This window comes from Eurypyga helias, unplaced genomic scaffold (genome assembly GCF_000690775.1).
Source record: "Eurypyga helias isolate BGI_N326 unplaced genomic scaffold, ASM69077v1 scaffold16875, whole genome shotgun sequence".
In the NCBI taxonomy this organism is placed as follows: Eukaryota; Metazoa; Chordata; class Aves; order Eurypygiformes; family Eurypygidae; genus Eurypyga; species Eurypyga helias.
In genome coordinates this window covers 47517-72204 of record NW_010253545.1, presented here as the reverse complement: position 1 = coordinate 72204, position 24688 = coordinate 47517, and the positions used below count along the sequence as shown (strand labels likewise).

The following is a 24688-nucleotide window of genomic DNA, read 5'->3' as shown; positions in this document are numbered from 1 at the left end:
GGCGGCTGCAGGCCGCAGAGCAATGCCGCTGTCCCTGCTGCCATCGTGTGGTGACACCCCCACACTGCAGCCACCGAGCGCCTGGCAAAGCCCGGCCTCTCCAGGGGCGAGGAGCGAGAAAAAGCCATGGGAAAGAAACTTAGCTAACCGTAAAACTATTGACGCTATTCTGAATTAGTTTTAGAAACGGAAAAGCTGAAAGGTTTCTGGAATCAATGCAGTGCGCCTGTAGAAGATCAAATTTTTTGCATTGTCAGAATTAAAAAAAGTGACTGGCATTTCACAGATCGATCTATTAAAAAAATCAAGAAAGGGAAGGGAAGAACTATTTTAAAACAGAACATCAGAAAACAGGTGATAGACTTTCTTGGTGTTACTTCGAGAACAGAACACACAACAGCTAGATGCACAACCTAACCTGATCCATTTCCACTAAAGCAAAGGCCTACTGGTACAAAATATATGGATTTGCATTTAAAACAGTATTTTAAGACTTCTTTCTCCCAGAACATGAACAGGTTCACACTGCAACAATACTGTTAAAAAAAAAAAAAAATACACAACCGTCTTCCAAATTCCACCAAGCTGTCCAAGATTCCCAGGAAGCCTTGTTGCACTGTCCTCTGCTGGCTTGCTGCAGCTTGTTATTTCCAGTGTAATTTTGTACCAGCTACACAAGGTCAAAAATGGCTGCATACATTACAAGTGGTTCAAGACAGAAGGAATCCCTCATGCAGATTTTTAAAAGAGTATAGAGACTGCAGATTTACCAAGTCGGAAAAAAGGGCAACTGCAAGCAGAAACTACAGACTTCGGCTGTTTTGGACCTAAAACTTTGTATGGAAAGAAAAAATACCTCTCATCTCTATAAACAGGAATCTGTATTATCTCTATTTTCTTCATTATCTTATTTATGCACAAAAGTAAATATGCCAATTTAAAGAGGAAAAAACCCCCAAAACACAAATGCAACCCATCCAAGTCTGACAACTGGTAATGACATCAGTGTCATTCATCTAATTCTGCTGAACTAATGCAACTAGTTAAACTTTAATATTGTGTATGATTTTTTTTGTTGTTATTGAAAAAGCTCTTTACTACCAACCTCCACAAGAGTCTTTTCCATACCAGGTGTGTTTTCTTCTTAGATTCAAAGGCTTTTGATTTTTACATAGCTACATATAAAGTATTAGGAACAAAAATCCTATGAACTTGCAAAGGACATTGACTAACTTAGAATTAATGAAACTGAATTACAGCATAAACTATTTTACTGATTGTACCAGTCTGCCAAAAATAAGCTAATGAAGACAACCTAAAGATTTCTTTCCATTTAAAATTTGAAGAGAATATTGTAACCGTAAGACTCATTTTACATTATTTTCCTCTTATGTAAGTTAACCTACCGATTCATCCATGATTGAAGCGGGGTCAAAGAAATCTGGTTTTAGTTCCGTTCTTTCTCTCCTGTTCTTTGATGGTGGCTTCAGAAAGCAAGGAAACAAACAAACAAACAAACACGTTAACTGTAATTTCAGTTAAAAAACCCAAGAGTTTTTAAAATGTAATAAATGAAGCTGAGCTCTCAAGGGGTAAGAATTTACAGGGGATGAACATTTAACTCTCACATTATTATTACAGGAAGTGTCCTTGCTTTTTTTATGGCAGTTTGAACAGACAGCACTTGTACAGAGATAGCTGCACAACCATTTAAGAATGCAGAGATCAACGAGAATGTTTTCTGTTTCACCAAAAATTCTATTCAAATACGCTACTTTAAAAGCAGAAACAGAAATCCAAAATCCACTAAGAAAAGACAAGTAATTTTCTTACTAGGTCTATGTCCATGGTGTCAAAATCCATGCCTTCATTGAGATCTTCAATCCGCCCTTCTGATGACATCATCACATCTTCAACAATCGGCTCTTCATCATCTTCCATTAGACTTGTGCCACGTCGACTGCAATGAAAAGAAAAAACATTGCTCAGCACCAGATCAAGTTAGAGATGAGTATTCGAAAAGCTAACGTTCAGCTAGAAACTGCCAACAAATACTACTTCCATTAGACAGAAAATTAATTAAGTAATGATAAAAATGCATAACATCTGTTTAAGAAAGCTGGTATTTAACCAGCTAGAAGATACCAAGAGTGAGGGAGCACGACTACCAAAGATCCACGTATGGAACTTTGTGGCACATCTCTAAATGGCTGTTCTGAGAGGCTGCAGGAATCGGTAAGCCTATGGAAACCACACCTAATTCAGAGACTTCTCTACAGGTATTTATGTTTAAGTGCAAAAGAACAGAAGTTTTGCCACCTAAAGAAAAGCTCTTCCTGCCTTATGACAAGGTAGGTAGAAACATCTTGGTGATAAAGCTGATGCATAAACATGTTTTCAGGTATTTCCACACGGTCATTCATCCACTTTCCTCACAACCTCTAAGTGTGACATCAGACCTTATGAGAAAAGTAGCGAAAACGATGCAAAAGCTACTCAATATGTATGTACACAGTTTAGTTTACAACTGGTACTTCTCTGCAGGACAACACAGTCTGCAATAAAGCAGAGAACTTCTAAAACTAGTCTTCCCTTCCTCAGCTAAACGGTCTCTGGAACATATTTTCATTGGCGTGCAAGTCAAAATGCACACATGATTAATCACAACGAAGTACATGGCAGTACAGGAAGAATGAATGACCTCTGAAGGACAACATTCGTTTAAGAAACATCAGACTGCCTTCGTCTTTGTTCACAGTATGTAGGGCTTCACAAGGTTTTTGTGTGTTTGGGTAGGGAAGGCCTACAAAAACTGGTACTACAGGATTCCTCTCAACTTTGGTGTCAGTTTAGGACAGACAAAATCTGTACCAATCACAGAAATGCTGAAGACAGCCATCTCTAAAAGGAGTATTTTAAAATAAAAAAGCGGCTGAACTCCAAACTTACAACTCTGAAGTCAAAGGAGAAAGAAATAGTAGAATTAAAGTGAGTAGAAACTTTCTGCTCTGCACACTGAACACCTACTTTAATAGTCATTTTTAATGTTCTATTTCTAAAATTGATTCTGGAATACATAAAGATGATGTTTCACACATTGAACTGATTGTATGTAACTGCAACAGCAGCTAAAGTTTTAAGACACAGAAAAACACTGCTCAAGAACTAGAACATGTACCCCTCTTAAAAGATCCAGGAATAACACTGGATTTAATAAGCCCTCCCCTCCCCAAACCACTGAGGGAACAGGTCAGTCTCACTCACATCGCGTGTTGCAAGTTGGTTCTCAGCTTGACGTAGTTCATCGCTGCCCTCTCCTGCTGTTGTCGCGCGGCTTCTTCCTGTTGCCTTTGAGCCAACATCCACGTTACTTGCGTGCTTAAAAAGACCATCATTCTATTTTAAACATGAACTGGTTTTGTGTATGAACACTAACACAAAGCAGACCTACTCATCTACGTACTTGTAATCGAGTGGAGCTTGGTGGTGCTCAGGCTGCATAGGATAGACACCCATGTAGTTCTCCTCAGGTCGCAATCTCTTGGGCTCCCTCATTATTGTGGAAGTGAGCTGAGGTGTCTGCATCATGACCGGTGTGTGCATTGTCTGCTCCCTGTTCAGCCACATGCTGTCACTACTGCTGCTTTCTTCAGCTGGAAGGAAACACAGGAGGCAAGTCAATTTTTTTTCCAAACTAGTCTAAAATTGAATGTTTAAAGAGGACTTAAATGCATGTACTTTATGCTTACTGAGAATCCATTTCCTTATTTTCGCCGAAGTCTTAAATGTGCCCCCAAAGGCCTGGATTTATAACCACTGGCTAGAGTATTTAGAGTATGTAAAATACTTTCTATTCTGTGACTTAACACAGCGTAGTGCCTTTACTTCCTGCTGTGAATCAGCGTTCTGTTATTCAGACTCTTCAAATGAACAGTTTTCCCACTAAGATGTACACATATAGACAAGTTACCTTGTTTGACAAAAAATACATAAAAGCATACATATTTAAGCTAACAAGCAGGGATCGACACGTGTAATTTATATATCTACTGCAGTGAATTTTAAGATGAGGAAAGTTCTACCTTCAGGTACTTTCCGCTTCCCTGTTGCTGGCTTTGTCTTCTTATTTCTTACTGTCGACCCTCGACTACTAATTCCACTAATCACTGACATAGTATCGTCATCCCCACCAGCTAATAAAGAGTTTCTGTAGGACATGAGAGGAAGCCACACATCTTCTCTTCGTAGAGACATCTGAAAGGTCATAAACTTCTCCAAGTAAACGTACCTTTAAATGGAAAAGGTAATTATAAATAGGCAAAATATCTGTAACAGCTTGTTAACAGGTCAAGGTAAGAAACTACTGAAATTAACACCCAATGTTCCTCATCTGGTTAACAACAAGGCCTGACAATCGCAAGTCCAGAATATGCTTTCTGCTCATCCACCATGAAACGAGAGCAACAATTTACAATTTACCCTTTGTGATCATACCTGACTGTGTTAGTGTAAAATTATCTTGATGTGACAAAGATTCCACTGCGGGTGAATGCAATACACAAATAATAATAAAATAATAAACATGTATTTATGTATTTTATGGATATCATCACAAATATTAAGAATATTAAGAAACTACTTACACTGTTCTTTTGTCTTGTCTGAGAAGTTTGGAGGAGAACTCACTCAGAATATCAAGAAAAGCCAAATTTAACGGTGGGTGGCTCTCACCTTGAGGATTAGGCTCCTTAAAAGCAAATTCTATGCCATCCCTAAGAAAAAATTAAAAATTAAGTTAGATAAAGCACAGCTAAAGCTCTAGGCAATGGGAGCTATCAAATCTGAACACCTTTCCTCTACATGCAGAAAGCAATAAATCAGTGTTTCCATACTCTGGCAAGAAAACCAAACACTGTTCATAATTTGAATTGGGACATTTTCTGTCATGATGTCTCCACCCTGTGTTTCAGGTTTTCTGCATGAGGCCAACATGACTGCAGCTAGCAATGAAGTGGATCAGTTATTACTGTTACAGGGAAGACATTAAAAATACTTCTTCATGGCAGCACCAACATTACCATCACTTACAGGCTTAGACAACGATGCTGAAGAACATCAACATTATTTAACATTTCTGTTTAATTCAGGGACAAAACTGCAGTCATCTCCTAATTTATAAACGGCCTGTACCATCTCTAGTGCTGCTGTGTTTTATATTAACAAACTGATTTTGACAGACTGAAAAGATATTTTAACATTAGCCAAAAATTGTTTGCAAAAAGGGAAGTAATACAAAGCACACAATTACTTGTGTAACATGGCAATAGCTTCTCTTGTTTTCAACTGATCCAGTCCAAACGTTAAAGCAAAACGTCGAGCAAGTTCCTTTATGCCACTGAATGTCGGTGATGATCTGTCAAAATTGTAACCATTTTCTTGAATCATTTCATTGAAAAGCTGTATGAAACAAAAAGGGAGATTTTCATTTATTAAAAGATTTTACCAAACTTCACACTAATCAACACAGAGCCAAGTTTCAGTAAAAAAGTGGTTTACAGCTTTTTGTTTTCTTAATTCAACAACCCCAGAAGACAAACATGAAGGTTTAGGGCAGCCAATTCAGGCTACTCTTGAAGAGCTTCCACTTTGGAGTTAACCCCTGAAATGTGCTGTTCAAGCACATAGCCAACTGTAAATATGTTGGCTGACAAATTTCAGCACTTCCCTACATGAGTTGAGAACATTAAACATTAGCAGGATTCCCTGACACGTACACTAATGGAGAAGAAATAAATGGGGTAAATCCTCACTTGGTCTTCACTGTTAGAGTCTGTCAAACTGCTACTTCCTAATTCCTTTTTTCCCCCCTCCTATGTTTTCAAAATACAAGTATAATGAAGAAACTCTAAAATGGAAATGTGTTCAGGAAGCTGCCAAAGACACCAGAAATTTTGCCACTGAGGCTTTTAACCGTTCATCAGTAGTTGACAAAGCTGAAAACTGAACTTTACAATTTTTTTTTTTTTCCCCTTTCATCAACCTCATCCTACTGAGCTTGACTGTAATTCTCTTCAACAGTCCATTTTTCTACTACTTTGTAATTTGGTCTAACACACCCTTCACACTTTCATATAGCAGAGAAAGAACCAAGAGCAGACTTACTAGGGCTATGAACAGCAACTTTTCATTTATGTGTATGTTTTGGCCCAGTGTTGCACACTGGGTTCTTTATGTTGGTGTAGCTCACTGCAACTGAAGTTACTCCCTTCATCCACTACCACTTCTACAATTTCTGCTCTGGTTAGTTTCTTATTTAGGAAGTCTTCCTGGAAAAAATGCTAGTTGAACATGTAACTTTGCACGTGGGTTTTGTTTATTTGTTTTAAAACAGTTGGGTCCTCTCCTGTTACTGTTCTTACTGCCCGATCAGTATTTTGAAATTTCCTCCTCGTTAAATGCCTAACTGTACTTACTACATTCACTTCCTCTGTCTGCCCTTTAAAACACAAGATGCTGGTTATGTATGAGATGGAAAAGATTAATAAAGATAGCATTTACCCAGCATCACAGAAAAATTGTGAACTCTGCTGAAATGTCAGCAAACATTCTAGGAGCATTTAGTTGCCTATTTTATGCTGCAGTTCCACCTGCTGCTTCAAGTCCTGCTGCTATCAGAAGGAAAGGCCTCATCCTCCCCAGTATTCACAATATCCATACAGATAAATCAGCTTAGGGGCTTCATTAAGGACTTTTTCTGGTTAGTTCTCAACCAGGATCAAGATCTAGATCTGTATCCACTTTGTGGCTCTGTGACCTCTAGTCAAAAAACCCAAAGGCGTGGGTAGAGAGATGACAAATTGGGGTACATGTTTTCCTTTCAGCAATAGCAGAGATCTATGTTGGATTACAGTGGTTTGCAAAGATATGGCTTTACTGTTCTGACCCTGTAAGTAAGATTCATGCAGACAGTTCATGTGAGAAGATGAATCCGACTCTGACCTCGACTGAATTCATCAGGTCTCCACACAAACAAGCTCATTTACTGCAGAGAGCATTAAATCATGTTTTAATATCTAAGATGGGTGAAGCCTCTACCAAACATTAAGAAATACTGAATTACCAAAACTTCCTATTACTTCTCAGAATACTATTGGGGAAAAAACAAACAAACAAAAAACCACCCACAAACAAACAAAAAAAACCCCTCCACCACAAAAACCACCCCACAAAAAAGAACACAACCCCCACCACACAGGCAGAAAGACTTTCCCCTTGTTCTTCTGTTCATGAATAAGTAAATGAGCAGCATCACAACACATTTCCAAATATGCGACATAAACTACTGGTTTAGAGTTAAGAAGGTATCACAGAGTTACGCTCATTCCGTATTGGTCAGCCTCTCATACCAAATACTGTGCTATGAAAAGTGTAAGTACAGGGAGACTTCAGGCAGCTGTTCAAATAGCTGCAGAAAATGTGGTTCAATTTAGACCTATTTCCTAAGAATTTCTTCGTTAGTACTTCACACTAGCTATTAAACTACAGGACATGATCTACCATGTGGAATTTCATGCATAAAGATATTATAAATGATTCTTACCTGCTGCAAGCTAAGAATAAGTGTTTTAGCACACTGGATTTTGTCTATCTGTCTTGTTTTACTCATTGTTTCTTTAATAATATCACCATAGTCATTGTAATACTACAAAAAGTAAGAAGAAAAAAAAGGTTAGCTTTTGATTTTAGTTGAAAACATTACAACTACTAAATTCTTCAGAAAACAACACCTAAGATTTGCTATTTAAAAAAAGAGTTAACATTTTCTAAAGGAAAAAACCTAACACGTTCATGAACACATCAAAATGAAATCCTAACACACCTCCAAAATTACAAAAAAAAATTCAAATCAGAAGGAGTATCACTTCTATTTTTTCTTGTCGTTCTTATTACTTTAGAGGCAGAATGACCTATTTATCTTCAAGGCCATGACACATTTGTTAATGACACGTGTTCATCCCTTTGGGGTACAAGATTAGAATCTAATCTTTTCAGTAACTCCTAACTCTGGTAAGGAGTTTTCTATTTTCTATGCTGAAAGGCAGCACTTCTGGACAGAGTCACAGCCATAATTTTTCCAATGAAGACAACTTCCTGTTCAGTTCTCCAAGTATTTCAGGGTCAATAAAGACCCAATTATTTATTTAGAGATTCAAAATATATGTATCATAGAATGAACCTTAGAATGGCTTGGGTTGGAAGGGACCTTAAAGATCATCTAGGTCCAACCCCCCTGCCATGGGCAGGGACACCTTCCACTAGGCCAGGTTGCTCAGAGCCACATCCAGCCTGGCCTAGACATTCAGATAAAAGCAAGCTGCCCAAATTTTAATTTACGAAGGAGCAAAGCTTTATCAGGTTCACAAAATGAGAGCTCACATTATTGTGCTGCTGTGAATCCTGGGAGCCAAGGAAGAGGGTTTATATGTGTTTATAAATATGACAGAAACAGATATTAAATCCCTTGGGGGGGGTGGGGCAGCAGGCAGGTGGTGGGTGGAACTCCAAAAACATTTTTTTGCACTTCTAGAAAGTTTAAACTGAAATTATTTGGTGAGGCCAGACATCATGGAGTTGATCTTTGTGAGAAGATTCTCAAGAAGTCTGCTAAACTAGTAACTGATTAAAAACATACTATTGTTCAGGATAAGAAAACTATCTATTAAAATAAATGTAAAAATAACCGACAGGTTTCCTTCCCTGCTACCCACATACTGGGACTGTGAAACTAATCTCAGTCATTTTCTCCCTTCTTGCGTAAAAAGAACTTTCAAAGGCCCACAAACTACCAACTCTGCAGTTTTGAATTCTTCACATTTTGAATCAGTTATCTTGTGAGGTAAAAAATAAATAATAATTTTAAAAATCCACAGCTAGTGTACTCTAGGAGTTTTATGAAGTATGACTACTGGGCTTCAGATTTACCTTCATATATTGCTTGAAAATGTCTGCAGCTGTGTTCATTTCCACCACAGTATATACAATGAGTTTACAGAAAGCTGCAAGCAGATTTCTTCTTTTGTGCAATGCTTCAATTTTGCTAGCTTCATCATCCTGCTGTCCATCTAGAAAGAGTTCAGAATGTGAAAACTGTCAGGTTTGAGTATTTCATATTTAAACACTTATCTATAAAGTGATGTGGGCTAATGGTCAGGCTTCAAAAAAAACCAGATCTCTGCTCTGACAGCAGTGCGGTTCATGTGCCATGCACACCTCAATGCAAGAAAAGCAGATGAAAAACCACAAAAAGCATAGGCAAACACATAGGTTAGTTAGACCACAGACAATATAAAGGAAACTTAAGTTTTGTACAAACCTGCACTATTATTATCATCATCCTGATCAATGAAGACATGATCTAAAATAAAACTGAGTAGTTCAGATTGCAATGAAGAATCAGGAGTGTAAACAAGCGGCTCCAACATGTCACGTCCTCCTGTCATAATCTGATGACTGAAGATCATCAACACGTCACACAGAATTGTGAAAGCCTATTAAAAAAAGAAACTTTAGTAAACAGCTTGCTTGGAAACTGGATTTATAATAATGTATTTCCACTTAATACAATACTTAGAGGCCGAGGTTGTACACAGACCACTTAAGTCCCCAACAACTACACAGGCCAACTGGAAGTCAAAATGTGCAGAGTTTCTTACAGGAGGAGGCTGTGTAAAAACTGGATCTCCAAATAAAAATATTGCACAGGTGAAGCCAATTAAATAACAAAATATTATGAGATTCAAACATGAGGAGCTTGAAACTCACAAATTACGCCTGACAGGCACTACATTAGGTCTTTAGAGAACTTTGTGGACACCAACCATAATACAGTCCCTTTTTTTTCATTTTAAAATTGTTTCGATCACATCTGTAAAACAGCTGAGGTCATTCAGTCCCTTTAAATCCTAAAGCATGTCTTGCTTCCGAAAAAGCAACCACCTCTTCATTCTGCTGGCTAACTTGTGCATCTACCATCAGATTTAAATGCCTTTACTCCACCTCCCCAGAAAGTTCACACCTTTCAGACCCTAAACTGATATTCTTCAAACTAACAGACCAAGGCAACTATTACTAGTTTCCTGGCCATAAAAATCCATGTGCTCCTCTGAGTCCCTTGTGCCTCTTCACAAGATGAGAGGAGAGCAGGAGGCAGCTATTGTGCCCTACGTGACGGAGGCAGTTCTAGTTTCTAGAGCATTCACCCCAGCCTGAGAGTTAGACCGACTTTTAATGAGACCTACTCAGAGCTGCGGCAATTTTGTTACTTGCACTTTCACACCCCACACCTGGTAGTTTTGACACCAGACAGCTCTCCGACACAAAACGTGCCTATTCAGTTCCAAGAATACTCTTGTTACAGCAGGAGTTTCAAAAGCTGCAGGTGTGCGACCCAGCGGACCGCACTGCCAATGTCAAGCCCAACCAGGTTGCTATTACCTTTAGCAGCCAGAGGCTCCTGGCCTTCCATTTGTTTAATTATAAAGTATACCCAGAAGACAGCTTGGTCCTTGCCCCATAATGATACTACTGGTTTTTTTTTTCATTTTAGCATTCTAAAGGTTGTTAGAGGCATTTACTTAGAATTAATCCTGCTATCAGTAACCTGTGCTCTTCACTGGAACCTGAAACTCCTGTGAGTGTCCAGCTAGAGAACTACTTGATCACGGACTGGAATAGTCTCAGCCCCTATGGTTTAACTTTTTCCTTGGACCCTGTTACCCTCAAAACAAATATTTCCTAAGATGGTGTCTCAACTCTTTTTGAAACAGAAGTAGACAACCTGCCTGCCTGCATTTTTCTTCAAAAAAGTCAGGGCTTTTGTCTCCTACCTGAAACATCAGGCACTACTTGCACGGACTAAATGCCTACACGTTTTATGTCTGAAATAACCACGAACCTCGTTCCAGCCAAAACTCTCCCCCACAAAGGGCAGCCCTATGAGGGACTGACTACAAAACCAGTAAAATGAGAACTGCTCATGTCTTTTCCAAGCAGTACATCATCGTTGAGGCTTCCAAGCAATTGCTAGAACCGTCTCCAAATATCTGTAAACAATACTGTTGACAACTGACCAATGTGTGGGTGTCACAAAAAAGAAACACCACTTCCCAACACTAAAATCCCCTCGGTCACAGTGCATATGTGTGTGTGTGTATAAACACACGCACGTTAAGTATCCATTCTTCTCCTGCATTGGAGATCCCCAACACCGTGGGACTCCCAAGAACGAAGGAATACATTCTGTATGCAGCATCACGGTGAAGGGCAACAGAGAAGTTGCCTCTGTACGTCCTCACAAGTTCACAGCAAGTGGAGGAAAGCTGTATTCACAGTCCTTGAGTGGATGGGCACATATATATATCACAATGTACAAATGGACAAACTTCTCTTTTCAATAGCCTTCCCTAGCTTTTCCAGCTCTGAGTCTATGAATCCACAACCAGCTCCACTGGCAGCGTGTCATGAGCACGTGATAAGTAAGCGAGAGCTTTGAAATGGAACTCTCCCACCTAACTTAGAGAGCAGAAGGCTTTGTGCCCGCCCACTCACTGTTTAAAGAAACAAACATAAAAACCCTCTGAATGACAGTTTATGCTGCCTAAAATTCCTAGAAAGAATCAAGTTTAAAATGATTGGGAAATCCTACCTAAATGACCTAAAGGAGGGCAAGCACGCAAGTACTCAAAGGACATCCAGCCTGAACACCCAGGACATCAAGTTTAAAATGATTGGGAAATCCTACCTAAATGACCTAAAGGAGGGCAAGCACGCAAGTACAGTATGCGTCCACACTCAAAGGACATCCAGCCTGAACCCCCAGGACATGCCACATTACTACTTAAGCGCTAAAAATACTAGCAAGAACTTATCAACTGCTTCAGAAGCATAATATTGGAAGACCACAAGGATAAACAACAGTCACTAACCTGTTCCTTAACAGCAGTGTTTACATTGGTCAGGTAGTGTTGACAGATTTGACAAAACACTCTCATCTGCTTCTTTAGACGTAGAAGATCCTCCTTTAAAAAAAAAAAAGGGGGGGATTTCATATAACAGTTTTCCACCACAGACCCTGTACACAGTTGTAACACTCAAGTCCACTACATTATTTAAAAATCACTATTACAAATAAGAAGAGCAAGTAGGAATTTCCCCAATTCTCTCATCCTGTGCACCACAAGAAGAAATGGAAGTCGAGATGAAACTAGAAGTTATTTATTTTTAAAAAGAGCAATGCGAAAACCCCAAACCACACATCAACACCCCACCACCACCAAAAAAATAAAAGACAACCCACACCAGCCCAGAGCATAAAGAATTTTCTCTTTCAAAATATCTGTATTTTCAACCTAGAGGATCGATTTCAGGTAAGTGTTCATAACTGGAACAGAAAAGGCTATATGATTTTTATTTTTGTTTTAAAACTCACTGCTTGGGGATAAAGGAAAACATCTTTCTTCCCCTCTTCCATTGAAAAAAAAAAATGTAAGTGTTGCAATCCCTTCCAGTAAACTATCAAATGGGTGCAAGCACCCTCCACATGAGCAGCATAGCTGGTGTTACTCAATCCTGTGAAGATTCCAGCCCATGTAGAACTGGGGAAGTCCTATTACAAAAGACCAACCGCGTAACCAGCATAGCTCCAGACCAAGAGAAATACCCCTGAGAGAAGGTGAAAAACTATCCATGCAGTCTAAACCAAAAGTCTCTCCCTACAAGAAAGCAAGTAACACACTGGTACAACACGCCATTTCAACTCAATAGGAATCACAAAAGCAACAGCTGCTTCTGGACTACGAGTTTAAGTGTAATGTGATTTTGGAATACCTTCACTACATAAAACCTTTTCTCTCAACATTTACCATTCAGGTTACTACACTGATGTTAAAATATTCCCATGTGCAATTCTCTTATTGCTTTATACACAATTATTAATTTAAATTTTAATAGAAATTGAACTAATTATATAGCCTTATTTTAGCAGCCTGTATTACGAAGTCAATTCCCATACTTGGTCAACCTGTTTACAAGAAGAAAAATATCTTTAGGCACAGTCCATTTCTGTCACTGCTGGTTCTGTGCTTCAACTTCTTTGCTGCTATGTTCCATAGGCACTGAACAGAGATCAACGGAACTGCTGGCTGTACCTGGTCTATTTGGTAGCAGTCAAACAGTTAAATGTAATAGAATAGCTGTGGTTCTGATGTTAAACCTATGAAAGTAGTCATTTACCAGATTTTATTATACAGGAGCAGAAAATGGTTCCAATAGAAGACCACTTTTCAAATAAGTTCTTTTTTTTTGCTAAAAGTATTACAAATTACATCTTACTGCAAGATACCTAAGTTGATCTTCATTTCTAACATAACTTTTCAGTATTTAGCTCAACTTCTGCCATCAGGTTTGCAATAAAGCTTTAATCAGATTAAAAACTCTCACACTGCTGTTCACCCATAAAGAATAAGCTAACAAAGCCTCCAAATCCTTCACTCGTCTAAGCGGTTCTCAAAAATCCACGTACCCACTTCATACATGACACTTTTGGTTTTGCAGGTGTTAAAAGCCATTAAAACCTAGATGGTAAACTTGCTAGGCAAGCAACATTGAAGTTTATTTATTTAACACTCCTTCAGACTGTAATGGCTTAATCAGTAAGGCCACAGTTATTCACTGGACTAATGAAATCTTAACATGAGAGGGAAAAAAGAAAAAAAGACCACAATCTCAAAGGTGTTCTGTTACAGAAACCATTAGTACAAGTTACATAGCATGCTTCTCCACTCCTGTATCTACCAAAACCCCAAAATAAAGAAAAAATGTATACATTCTACATTAGAAAACATTTATTGTCATAATGGATTGTTAGTTAATCACAAGTTGCAATGTACTGATTACAAACTATTGGTGCCATGAGTTCTCTTTTGTTTCCTCCCTAGTAAATTGTGACAGATGCCTATGACTTCTTTTTCTTAAATTAACGATAATTATGGCAACCACAGCTTTTAAAAAACCTGAAGAATTCACTTATTTAATCTCTGACATAAAGAATGTGTTATCAGTAACTCCAGTAACCAACTACAACTCCAGCATACATTTCCAGTGAAAGAGCATAAAATGTACCCAACAAAAGGGCGGTAGAAGGATTCCATAAAGCGTGTTTGTTTTTCCAGAGAAAATCTTTTTTGTAGAGAGATCATTTTGTAGAGAGATCATCAAAATGCTTCAGCACTTATGAATTCCCTCCTAAACTGTCTAGCCTTTCAAAATCCACCCTTTATTAGGCAGTCCGCACAGCAAACCACCTAATCACTCTCCTTAAGCAATGCTGTCCAGTGGATACAAGAAACCGTAATCCTTCCTCCAAGATCTTTCAAGAAGTTAAATTAGAAAGATGACATTTGCCAGAGCTTTGCCCTTCAGGATCACTATACATAGAACCAGAACAGGCCCTCTCCCTACTGCCTGAGAAAGTCCAAAATTCAACTTAATTTTCCATGTTTTTATTTAACACCACATTTAAAAAAACGAAGAAGAGCAAAGTATGACTGCAACTACTGAGCAGTAAAAATATTACAATAGTGTGCAAATACTTGTATCTCACTGACACTTCACGGGTTGCAAACAAATTCAAACCCACTACGTCAGAGTAGCAGGACTGACCCTGCTGTGTTTCAGAATTGGTTTTCTACCCCTCCCCTGCTCCTAACAGCACTGTTACTGTGCCACACTAGTAGGTATTGCATTTACTTGCTACAATTACTTTAAAATTCTGTCAAATTCATGTAATATTGACATTTAAATAATAAAAACATAACAATTTACAGAAACACTAGGTTTAAAAGTCAAGCATTCAAGCCACTACTAAAACTATGAATTATGAAGCACTTATCAGAAATTTAGGCAGGTATCGGTATTAAATAAGACTATTGTTAGTTTTAATTAATCCCATCACAGTTCCCACTTGATGACACAGCAAGTCTGTAGAAACGTTTATTTACTAATACAACCGGAACAAGGCATACCTTTGTGGAACTGCTTTCAGTAATTTTTGCTAGCTGCCAAAGGATTACATAATGAGTACACTGCAGTGCATGAATAACAATCTGAAACCAAAAGGACAAAGCGCATTAGATGACAAAGGCCAGTAAATGACAGCAACAAAAGCTATTTACTGTGGTACCTAAAGAACACGTTTTAACTACAGACCTGTTCTGGCATGTCTCCATTTTCAATGCCAGTTTTCAGTAACTTGTAGTTGCAGCCAAACAAGTCCCATCTTGATAGGTCATGAGCACTGAAAGCATTAGAAATGAAGCAAAGATGCAATTTAACTAACACTGTTTCTGCAATTTGATGTTAAAAACTACTAAAAGCTTCTCTGGTCTTTTAAAAAAAAAAAAAACAACAAACCACCACAAACCAAAACATGCAACAAAACCATCACTCCCAAATGCAAAAAATGCAACACTCCACCGCACAAGTACTTGCCATGAACCCCAACAAAAAACCCCACCAGAGCAAAAACACCCCAGAAGAACTGAGTTCTGAAGACATTTCTTCATATACTTAAGAATGTGTCACATTCTGCACAACTCTCAATCATTCACACTAAACCAAAAAGTTGCATTAAAAAGTTACGAGATAGCAAACTAAAACCAAAGACCCCCCCTCCACACCCCCGACGGAAGTTTGCAGAAGCCTACTTACTTGTGAAAAGCAGTGATTCTCTTCAGTGTTGACAACACTTGATATGCATCATCTTCATCAGGCTCCTCCCCCTGTTGAATAAGCACACAGTGAGATACCCCAAACAGTGTAGGCTAAGCAAACTAGGGAACTTATATTACTTTTTTTAAAAAATACTGAAAACCAACATCAAACCCAAGTGAAAAAGAGAGAGAAACTACATCTAAATTATCAGTGATGCGTCTGTTTTTAGAAGAGTTAAACAGTTTGAGAGAGAAGGTAGCAGTTCATGCTTAGAAACAGTCAGAAGCAGAGAAATAGGGGAGGGGGGTGGGGAGAAGGATAGGAAAAAAAAGTCTAGGACAGTTGAAAACAATGTATTATGTAGGTGCTTCAATTTTCTCTGAAGAATCCAGCAGAGGCCACTGTCAGACAATAGATACACTGGACGAGATGGGCCACGGGTCAGTACCTCAATCTTACTTCCATCACAAAACAAAGTCTTTGGGAGAGGCAAGGGAAGTGTTTTGTTCTATTTTTTCCCCACAAGTTCTAATAAACGGGCATTTGGAGAAGGAAAAGGAGTAAAACGGAAAGGGTCCAAGAAGTATGTAAGTACACAGGATAAACTATCCAAGGCCACAGATACTCCCCCTCAGCGTATCAGAGATACTGCAAGTCCAGCGCGTTTCACTGTTCTGTAACTGCACAACCTTATCAAAGCGCTACGATTTCAACACTTCTACCACAGGATTTGCCACTTTCCTTCAAGCAAACAGTCTGACATTTCATTTCCTTGCTTTACGTCTCATTTCTTCCTCAGAAAGGAGGAAATAAACGGATTACTAGGCACATTTGTTACACGGTCCACAGGTGCCTAGGGTTTCATCAGTGGAGTGCTAGTTCAGGCCAATGAGCAAGAGGACAGGAGCAGAGCTTGGTGAAGTAAGTCTGCACCGGAGAAGTGTGGAGAATGAAGTCCTCCAGAAGTCACTTCCCATGCCCCTTAGCATCGATGAGGAGGACGAGAAACAAGTTATGTCTGTATGTCAGAGATCCCACATAGTGAATTTAAATACTGTATCAGAAAAGCCTCACTCTTCAGATTAGCAGAGTGTGGGAACAAAGTGATTTTTAAGCTATTAACTGCATCTGCTTGTATTCAGGAAGGGAGGGGGAGTGTTTCCTAGATATTTTGATATTTATCAACAGCAACACGCAGTCACAGGCAGAACTAGCAACACTAGCACGTCTGAGGAGAATCCTTGTGGAATCACAATGCTGCATCTCTCCAGCTCATAGGCTTCAAGACCTAAAGGTGAAAAGTTTACTTAATTTCATAGTTTACCTAAAACTTAGATCTCAAATTCCCAAGACATTTGTCAAAAGGAGATCCAAATTAAAGACTCATCGTCCTAATAGAAAAGCACAGCCTGAGTTGACAGAACCACAGCAGCTGTGTTACTGTGACATCAGTTTTGAAAGCCGGGGGGAAGCTCCCATCCCAAACTGGTTGACTTGCACAGGAAGGCAGAAAAACAAACTGGAAATATATACAGGGGCAGGAAAAGTTGCTCATGCACACTGAAATACCTCTTGCAGGAAGTCTTCCAGAAGTCGATTAAACTTGTCTGCCAATTCATCTATTAACTGACTTCTTGCAATGTCAACCCTGTTAAAGATTGTGAATTCTTCATTACAGAGAGCGTGGTATGTTTTTGAACAGGCTTCCAAAACATCTATATCTGTGTGCTTCTCCACAATATCCCGGATTTGTCGCAGTAAGGCATCCAAATGCTATGAGAAAGATGAGGAGTGGGAAAAAAAAAAATGTATTTTTAATATATACATATAAAAATATATGTGTGTGCATGTGTAATAATCCTAAGTAATTTTAAAATATAAATTCAATTTATTACTCTTGTAACTATGACACAGAATACACTATGCTTCCAGAAAGCCAGTCAAGCTTCTGAGTAAACTGAAAACCTGTTTAGCAAAAATTAGGTAGGAGTTTGTCAAAGGCTAAAGACTCAATGCATTTTTAAAAGTCCTTAAAAATTTGCAGTTACTGGTATGGTTTTATCTAACACTTCAATTTGCAGTGACAACTGAACAACACAGAAGCACTGATCTACCACTCACACAAACATTTATACATGGTCTTAAAAGCGGTATAATTGAAGATTTAGTTTCATAACATTTAAGTGTCAGCACTGAAGCCAATTTCAGTTGTTCTTACATGACTCCCCCCAACCTGAGTTGCTCGGTGCTGCTCTATCGCTGCCAGGCTATGCTGTCGACTAAACATTTCATTACTTTTTTGGCCCTAATGATTTTCAGCTACCTGCGTCCAAATACTTCAAAACAGTGCTCTGATAAGGAGGAAATAGAGATGAGAACAGCTTACACCAACTTCATCACCACAGCAGATAAAATGAGAGCAGTAACTATGTAATTTCTGATCTGGTAGTTTTCCCCTTGTTCATGTAATGAAGATGGCAGTTTATCAGTTTCCGTAATCAGAAAAAGAAAGCTAATCAAGCTATCTCTACAAGCTTTATCTGTCAGGCAGCATACCATAACCATAACCCAACAATAAAGTTAATTTAACCGGCAAGATTCTGTGTTAAGACTTGCCAGACAGGCCTTAGGAAACTCAGACTTTAAGGATCTAAGAACAGCAGCCAGTCACAGCTCTGAAGTCCAAGTTTCATTCTCAGTAAGGGTTACAATAAAGTCTCATGCGAAAAAAACACACCTACAATGGTGACTGAAATTCCAGTGACTAAGCCTAAATGCTGGGTTTTCTCCTTTTGTGTGGAGCGTTACTGAATGCCACCTTACCTTTTCCAATCGCCCTGTTGTATAAATTTCCAAATCAAAGTACTGTGGCAACTGCAGTAAGTTGGTGACTTTTTCTGCATCTACAGAATACTGTAAAATTGACAAGGAAAAATGTTTAAATTAAAATGTCCTGGGCACACAACTCATTATAGAACAATCAAATATGAATAAAGACTAATAAGAAAAAACAAAGACTTGTGCAAACCACGAAGTGCATTACAGAAACTATACTACTTAACATTTCAACAGCAGTCCATCAGCAAGAAATGGAATTAAACCTACCTTTGCTAGCAACTGAGGGAGTGCCACAGCAAAAAGTTCAGTAATTTTTGTCCTGTCATCCAACTGAGTTTTCTTTTCCTTTGCTGTCAGCACCTGAAATATTGGTATTGTGAGGATTTTACAACTAAAGTTCTGGTGCAAAGTTTCACTATCATTAATGAAATGACAATTGGGTACACAGACCTTCCCATATCACTGTAAAATATCAACTTAAAAAAAACCCAACTAAAAAACCCGAAAAACGACACACACATTCAGGACTCAAAAAATACAATTCAAGTTACACGTAATACTATAATTTTGAAAAAAGAAGTGTTTGCCTTCCCATGATCATACCATGATGAAAATGCTTTTCGTGACAACTAAAGAAGAGAAACCTTGCAGCTTACATACAACTTTTAATTTTATTTACTCAACCCATATGTCAACCTTATCTTCATACAAGTTTTCAATCTGTATCTAAATGGGTTTCTTACCAAATGCTGCACTAGGTTTGAAAGCAGTTCCCTTCCCTGCTTAATGCCCCACTGGAAGAGGGCTGCCTACACTCTGCATGATCAAGAGAAAAGCCAATTGGTAGACTGTCCGCCTTCCAAAGGGACTAGGAAGTATGTTCCCTTTCCTCATTTTGCTTTTTCTAATTGAAAATGGTTTTAGCTTTCCCAAACATTCTCCTTTCCAATCTTTGTTCAAAAAAATCGATTTTGTTTTTTACTATTAAAGGTAATACAACTGCAGTACTCCAAACAGTATTAAACACATGCCAAAGTCCAGAAAAAGTGAACTAGCCAGGGCAGGCAGATACTGGAGGCTTTGGAGACTGAAGCTGAAGACTGTAGCAACAGCCTACAACCTTATCCTTCTTCCCACACAGCCATTCCCACATCTCTAGATAAATAGCTTTTTGCTTCCTACCCTTTTCCCTGTTCCTCTTCCCACAGGAGGATGACATTCAGCTGCTTGCCGAATTGTACAAAGCATTATTTCAATCAGTGCGCTTTCCTGTCTATCCGTTAAAGCTGCAATGTAAGAAACAGATGTTAATGCACACCTTCATTTTTCATCTTCCACAAGTATCTGAAGATCAAAATATGCTTGTTTTTTAAAGAAAAAAAGAAAGGCATTTAGGCCAACAGCTCATCCAGGGGCAAGGATGGCAAAAGGGATAAAGATAAGCACCTTACAAAACAACACAAGAAAGTATTTAAAATTGAGGGAATGTCACTGGATGAATCACAGGACACGATGAAACAAATAACAAGTTTTATAATCATTTCAGTTCCTTTTCAACTTTCAGAGGTACATTTACCAGCACCTACAAATTACAGAATTATGCCGGGGGGTTGCTTTGGTTTTACTGCCATCACAGAAATGGCGGTAGTTTTCCATAGGGTAGTTTCAACCCTCAATAAATGAGACAGTTTCACAAGCAACTCAGTTTCTCTAACACCAGAAGTGCAGCCTGAAAGTATGGAACGATAAAACAACTGGACACTGCATACATACTTCCCCCCTCTCTTCTCACTCTCTGTTCTTCCCAGCATTGTTGTTCTTTGTCTCACTTCCACATCAGAAGTGATCAATTTCTGCTCTCTCTCACATTTTATGAGTATTGGTGATTTATTAGTCATGTAAAAATAGAGAATATATGGGGACTCATAAATGTAAACATCTTATTTCCTTACAAATCAAGAGTAACAGAAACTGGATAGGAACATAAAGAAAGATCGATGAAAATCTCTTACGTTCTTCTCCATTGAGAGGCTCCTCCAGCAGAAGACTGTTCATACATTCCCAGTCCTTCAAGAGGTCTGTTGCACAGTCCCACATGCTGTCCACAAGATAAGCAGCATGTTCATGCAACTAAAATGAGAACAGATTCAGTATTTTTCTTTATCAGCAATAAAGTTTGTTACAGAACTTGGTATAACACAGGGTATTTTTATCACATGGCACAAAAACGCAGGAAATAGAAATAGAGCTCTCTGGCTCAACAGAAGCCTCTCTTCCCCCGTTAAAAAGACAAATCCAGTCCAACAGAGAGTAGTGCTGCAAGGGGTGGGTGTATGAATGTGTTTGTTTTGGGGCAGGGTTTTTCTCCCCTCCCCTTTTATAAACTTCCTAAAATCAGAATTTCTTTCCACCTATATATTAGCATGAAAATGAGGGAAGAATTTGACAGAGTAGAGCTCACAGCCTGTCCTGACACTGCGTACTGTACAGATCCTTCAAAAAAACCCACAACCACACATAACATTTTTGACCCCCAGGTTGCTCAAATTATAGGAAAATCAAGACAGGTTCATGGTTATTACCCAGTGAGCGGTGAAAAGAGCAACAACAAATAAAATGAGCAACCACTGGAAGAGGGCTGCCTACACTAAAAAAAAAAAAAAACAACCCCCCCCAAAAAAAAATCACACAAAAAACCCACCACAAAAACACCACACAGAGCCACCCAAACACACCACAGAAACAAGGATGCCCCTGGAACTCAACTTACTTCACTTTCCAAAAAGAAAAACACTAACGTCTTCACAAGATTAGCATTCGGACCTTGTCTTCCCCTCCTTTTAAGTATTCCATCATCTTCAGGATCTCTGCGGCTGAAAAGCCTAAAAGAAAAGTTATTTCAGGACAAGTTTCTTCTTCGTTGCCTCTGCCACAGTCAGCTCACATCAAGATACTGGTTTTGTACAGACACACAATACCTTGCTGCTAACACATTTTCTTTTGAAAAAGTAATTTGGGACAAGTATCATTTCAACAATTTCATGTATGCTGAGCTGGTATTTCACTGACTGTTTCCAGTGGAATGTATAATTATAAAAAAACCCTTCACAAACACCAGCGATAATTGCTCGAGGTCTCACGCTCCTCTTTAGCAAACTACATTTTCTGAACTGCCCCACGTGAGGCTTTAAAGCAGACAGGAAATAACAGAAGACCACCTGAGAAGTATTAGATGGAAATTCTGTTTTGTTTCCCGACACCAGATAGGTGTGTTGAGTATCCCTCCCTTTTTTTAAAAACAGACAAATACTTTAGGAAATGGTCACATGTCTCCATCTTACTTCTTATACAGAAATTCCCCTGCAGCAACGGCTACTGGCCGATGAGCTGAGTAAACCAGATGGTAGACATTTTCACAGTCTTCTGCAGTCAGAACTTCTTCACTACTCCTAGGAGTGGGGATGGGAAGAAGGAAAAGGGGAAAAAAAAATAGATGAGTCAACAGAGTATGAACTCTAATGAGGGAGATAGGATGATAAACTGAAGGAAAATATATTATTCATTTCTAAAACCCAAAACAATATAGCTGAGTTCCAAAGTCTTCCTAAACAAAAATTACTGTCAAAATATGAGCATTTGGCAGAAGGTTATGCTCAGAAGTTCAGCTACTGTGTAATGCTCAATACATCCTCTATCTCTTCAGTTCAAATATAGCTTCAAATCAGGGAGTTTCTAGCCTTTACACTTACTTAACTGTGGTAGGTAAGTAACAGCACTGTTCTAGCCCGATTACTCCCGAAATTCCGATTTGTTAGTGTAAGGTGTGTAGCCATTTCTCTAGACTTTGGGTTATCTGAATTCTGTCAAACTGCTCTCCTTGCCCACAGGTGTGAGAAATACTTCTAAGTTTTAGTATCTGTTGTAACTCATATAAAGAAATATACATGTACTTACTGTAAAACAAGAGTGAGTAATTTTATTGCTTGGACTGCAACATCATATTCTTTGTCAAGAGTCATAGACACAATTCTATCCTAAGAACATAAAAGAAAGTATTTTCAAAGAGGACAAATGTAAAGCAACATTAAAAAAAAAAATCTGTATGTATTTAAAAACATTAAGGTACACCAACCTTGAACCGACTGGTGAAGAGTTCCAATTTGGAATTAAGCTCTTTATTATAGTAAAGCCCTTGCAAAGCAGTCAGGCATTTGAGTCTTACTTCCCCTTGCTAAAAAGAAATTAAGGATTGGATTAGAAGTCAAGTTATAGGATACAGCTGTGATCTTCAAATCATACAAGTTTCTTTAGCAGTCTGAATTAATTCTAAGACAAAGATTAAATGGTGTCAAGATATACTATTGATAATCACATTAATGACATAAGAATATGTCCTTGTTTGTAACAAGCCAATGAAGGGGAGGGGGGACAAAGGACCACCAAATAAAAAACCCCCAATATCTTACTGCAGTAGTATCTCTCTAAGTCAAAATACACTTTTTTGTTCTTTAAAGGCATACTCTACATGTTCAAGGTATCTCTCAGTAGAATTCTACATGTTTCCTTTCACTTAAATTAAAACTGGCAACATTGTACCATTAACCACCATCTCGTTAGTTACCAAGCAGATACACACAGAAATGTTCCTCCTGAAAGTACAAGATCTACTTCAGCAGAGAACACATTTTAAGGTACAGATACAGGAATACTTCTCAGAAGTCAAAGACAACTCACTTCACGCTGTTTCTTATCACCCCACTGCTGGGGGTTACTGGTTTTTGATACCAAACCCACGCACAGCATAGCATGAGTGAGCATCCCTCCTTCGTCTCACTTCAAAATTCAAGTCTCCAATGCAAGAACTGAGACAATGTGCTGACTCAGCAATGAATCCAGGTGTTTTGTAAACGGTATCTGTTGACCACACTAAACAGAGAATAATCTCTAGCTGTAAGGAGCAGCTTGAGGCACGCTCATCAGCACAAAAGGGGACTTTTCCCATGCTTTTTACAGCTAGCTGAGAATGCTAAAAAATTTCTTAAATTGGCAAACAGAGAAACTGTTAGGCTGTATGACTGGATTATTCCATGTGAAATGCACAGTTCGGTATTATAAAGTAGAAGTCTGTATCAGCAATAAATAAACAGCAAAAGCCATTTCCTTAAAAATCTATATATACTCTCTAAAACCATTTAAAAGATTCTCAAGTTTATTTCCTATGTATGTTGAAACGCCAGTGCTACTGATTGGTAAGAACAGCAGTGACCGCTTAAAACAGTTAAGAGATCAGAACTTAGTCTGGCAACATCCACAATCAAAACCGTGGTTCGGTTCCTTTTCCTCCCTGCAGCTTACCTTGTCATGCATAGTCCACCCTACGTATTTTAAGTAGCTGTCATTGAGAAAGGCGTCACTGTACATCTTCATCCATATCCCAATCTCTTCAATACAGATAGCTCTTATTTCAGCAATTGCATCTCTGCAGAGAGACATGGGGCAACAGGATCAAACAGATGAATCATTAGAAATAACTTGTCACCAGAGCTACAAATGACTAAGAGAAACTTACCGGTATCTATGCACAAAAACACCTTTAAATATTGCATTCATCATGTTTTCTATTTCATCCTGATTTTCCTGAAGCTGAAAGAATGAACAGAGTACATGAACAGTGAGCAGCACTTTCACAGTCAGATCAGATGATGCCAATGCCAGACTAACTAAATTAAGTTCACATTTGCAAGTGTGGCCATTAAATCCTTTCCCGAAATAGTCACAAATCTGTTCCACAGTACAATAAGCTGTCACTTAAGGAATTGTTATCTACCACCACATACAAATTTTAGTAAGTCTGACCACTGGAAAACTGTTCAACTGTAACAAAGACATCTTAGGTTTCTGCAAGCTTCTCCTGAAGTTATTTATGAGTAAACTTGACTTAATTTTCCAGTAACTTTTTAAGCCTGATGTTCAGTCCCATTTTTAACACACTTGCTATGTTTTTTATGGACACATATTATTAGAAATTGTGCAAACTGCATTGCAAGGAGACTTTTCTTGTAAGCTAGAAAGACAAAATATA

At 38.5% G+C, this 24688-nt stretch overlaps 1 protein-coding gene across 1 annotated transcript in view; it reads right to left on the bottom strand.

Annotated features, from left to right (window-relative positions):
• Positions 1-1406: 1406 nt before the first annotated feature.
• Positions 1407-24688, bottom strand: part of STAG2 (stromal antigen 2) — a gene marked incomplete at its 3' end in the record, with an annotated part of 35767 nt that continues 12485 nt past the window's right edge. Inside the window, exons 8-32 of the mRNA XM_010152704.1 lie at positions 24176-24249; positions 23962-24085; positions 22739-22837; positions 22561-22640; positions 21948-22055; positions 21377-21488; positions 20619-20736; positions 19789-19892; positions 18874-18966; positions 18592-18681; positions 17338-17541; positions 15766-15836; positions 15265-15352; positions 15081-15161; positions 11985-12077; positions 9374-9548; positions 8983-9122; positions 7601-7702; positions 5309-5457; positions 4644-4772; positions 4083-4288; positions 3464-3653; positions 3265-3378; positions 1834-1960; positions 1407-1484 (exon numbers count right to left, since the gene is read on the bottom strand). Coding sequence (XP_010151006.1) covers positions 1407-1484; positions 1834-1960; positions 3265-3378; positions 3464-3653; positions 4083-4288; positions 4644-4772; positions 5309-5457; positions 7601-7702; positions 8983-9122; positions 9374-9548; positions 11985-12077; positions 15081-15161; positions 15265-15352; positions 15766-15836; positions 17338-17541; positions 18592-18681; positions 18874-18966; positions 19789-19892; positions 20619-20736; positions 21377-21488; positions 21948-22055; positions 22561-22640; positions 22739-22837; positions 23962-24085; positions 24176-24249 — 2949 coding nt within the window. The remainder of the gene's footprint in view (positions 1485-1833; positions 1961-3264; positions 3379-3463; positions 3654-4082; positions 4289-4643; positions 4773-5308; positions 5458-7600; positions 7703-8982; positions 9123-9373; positions 9549-11984; positions 12078-15080; positions 15162-15264; positions 15353-15765; positions 15837-17337; positions 17542-18591; positions 18682-18873; positions 18967-19788; positions 19893-20618; positions 20737-21376; positions 21489-21947; positions 22056-22560; positions 22641-22738; positions 22838-23961; positions 24086-24175; positions 24250-24688) is intronic.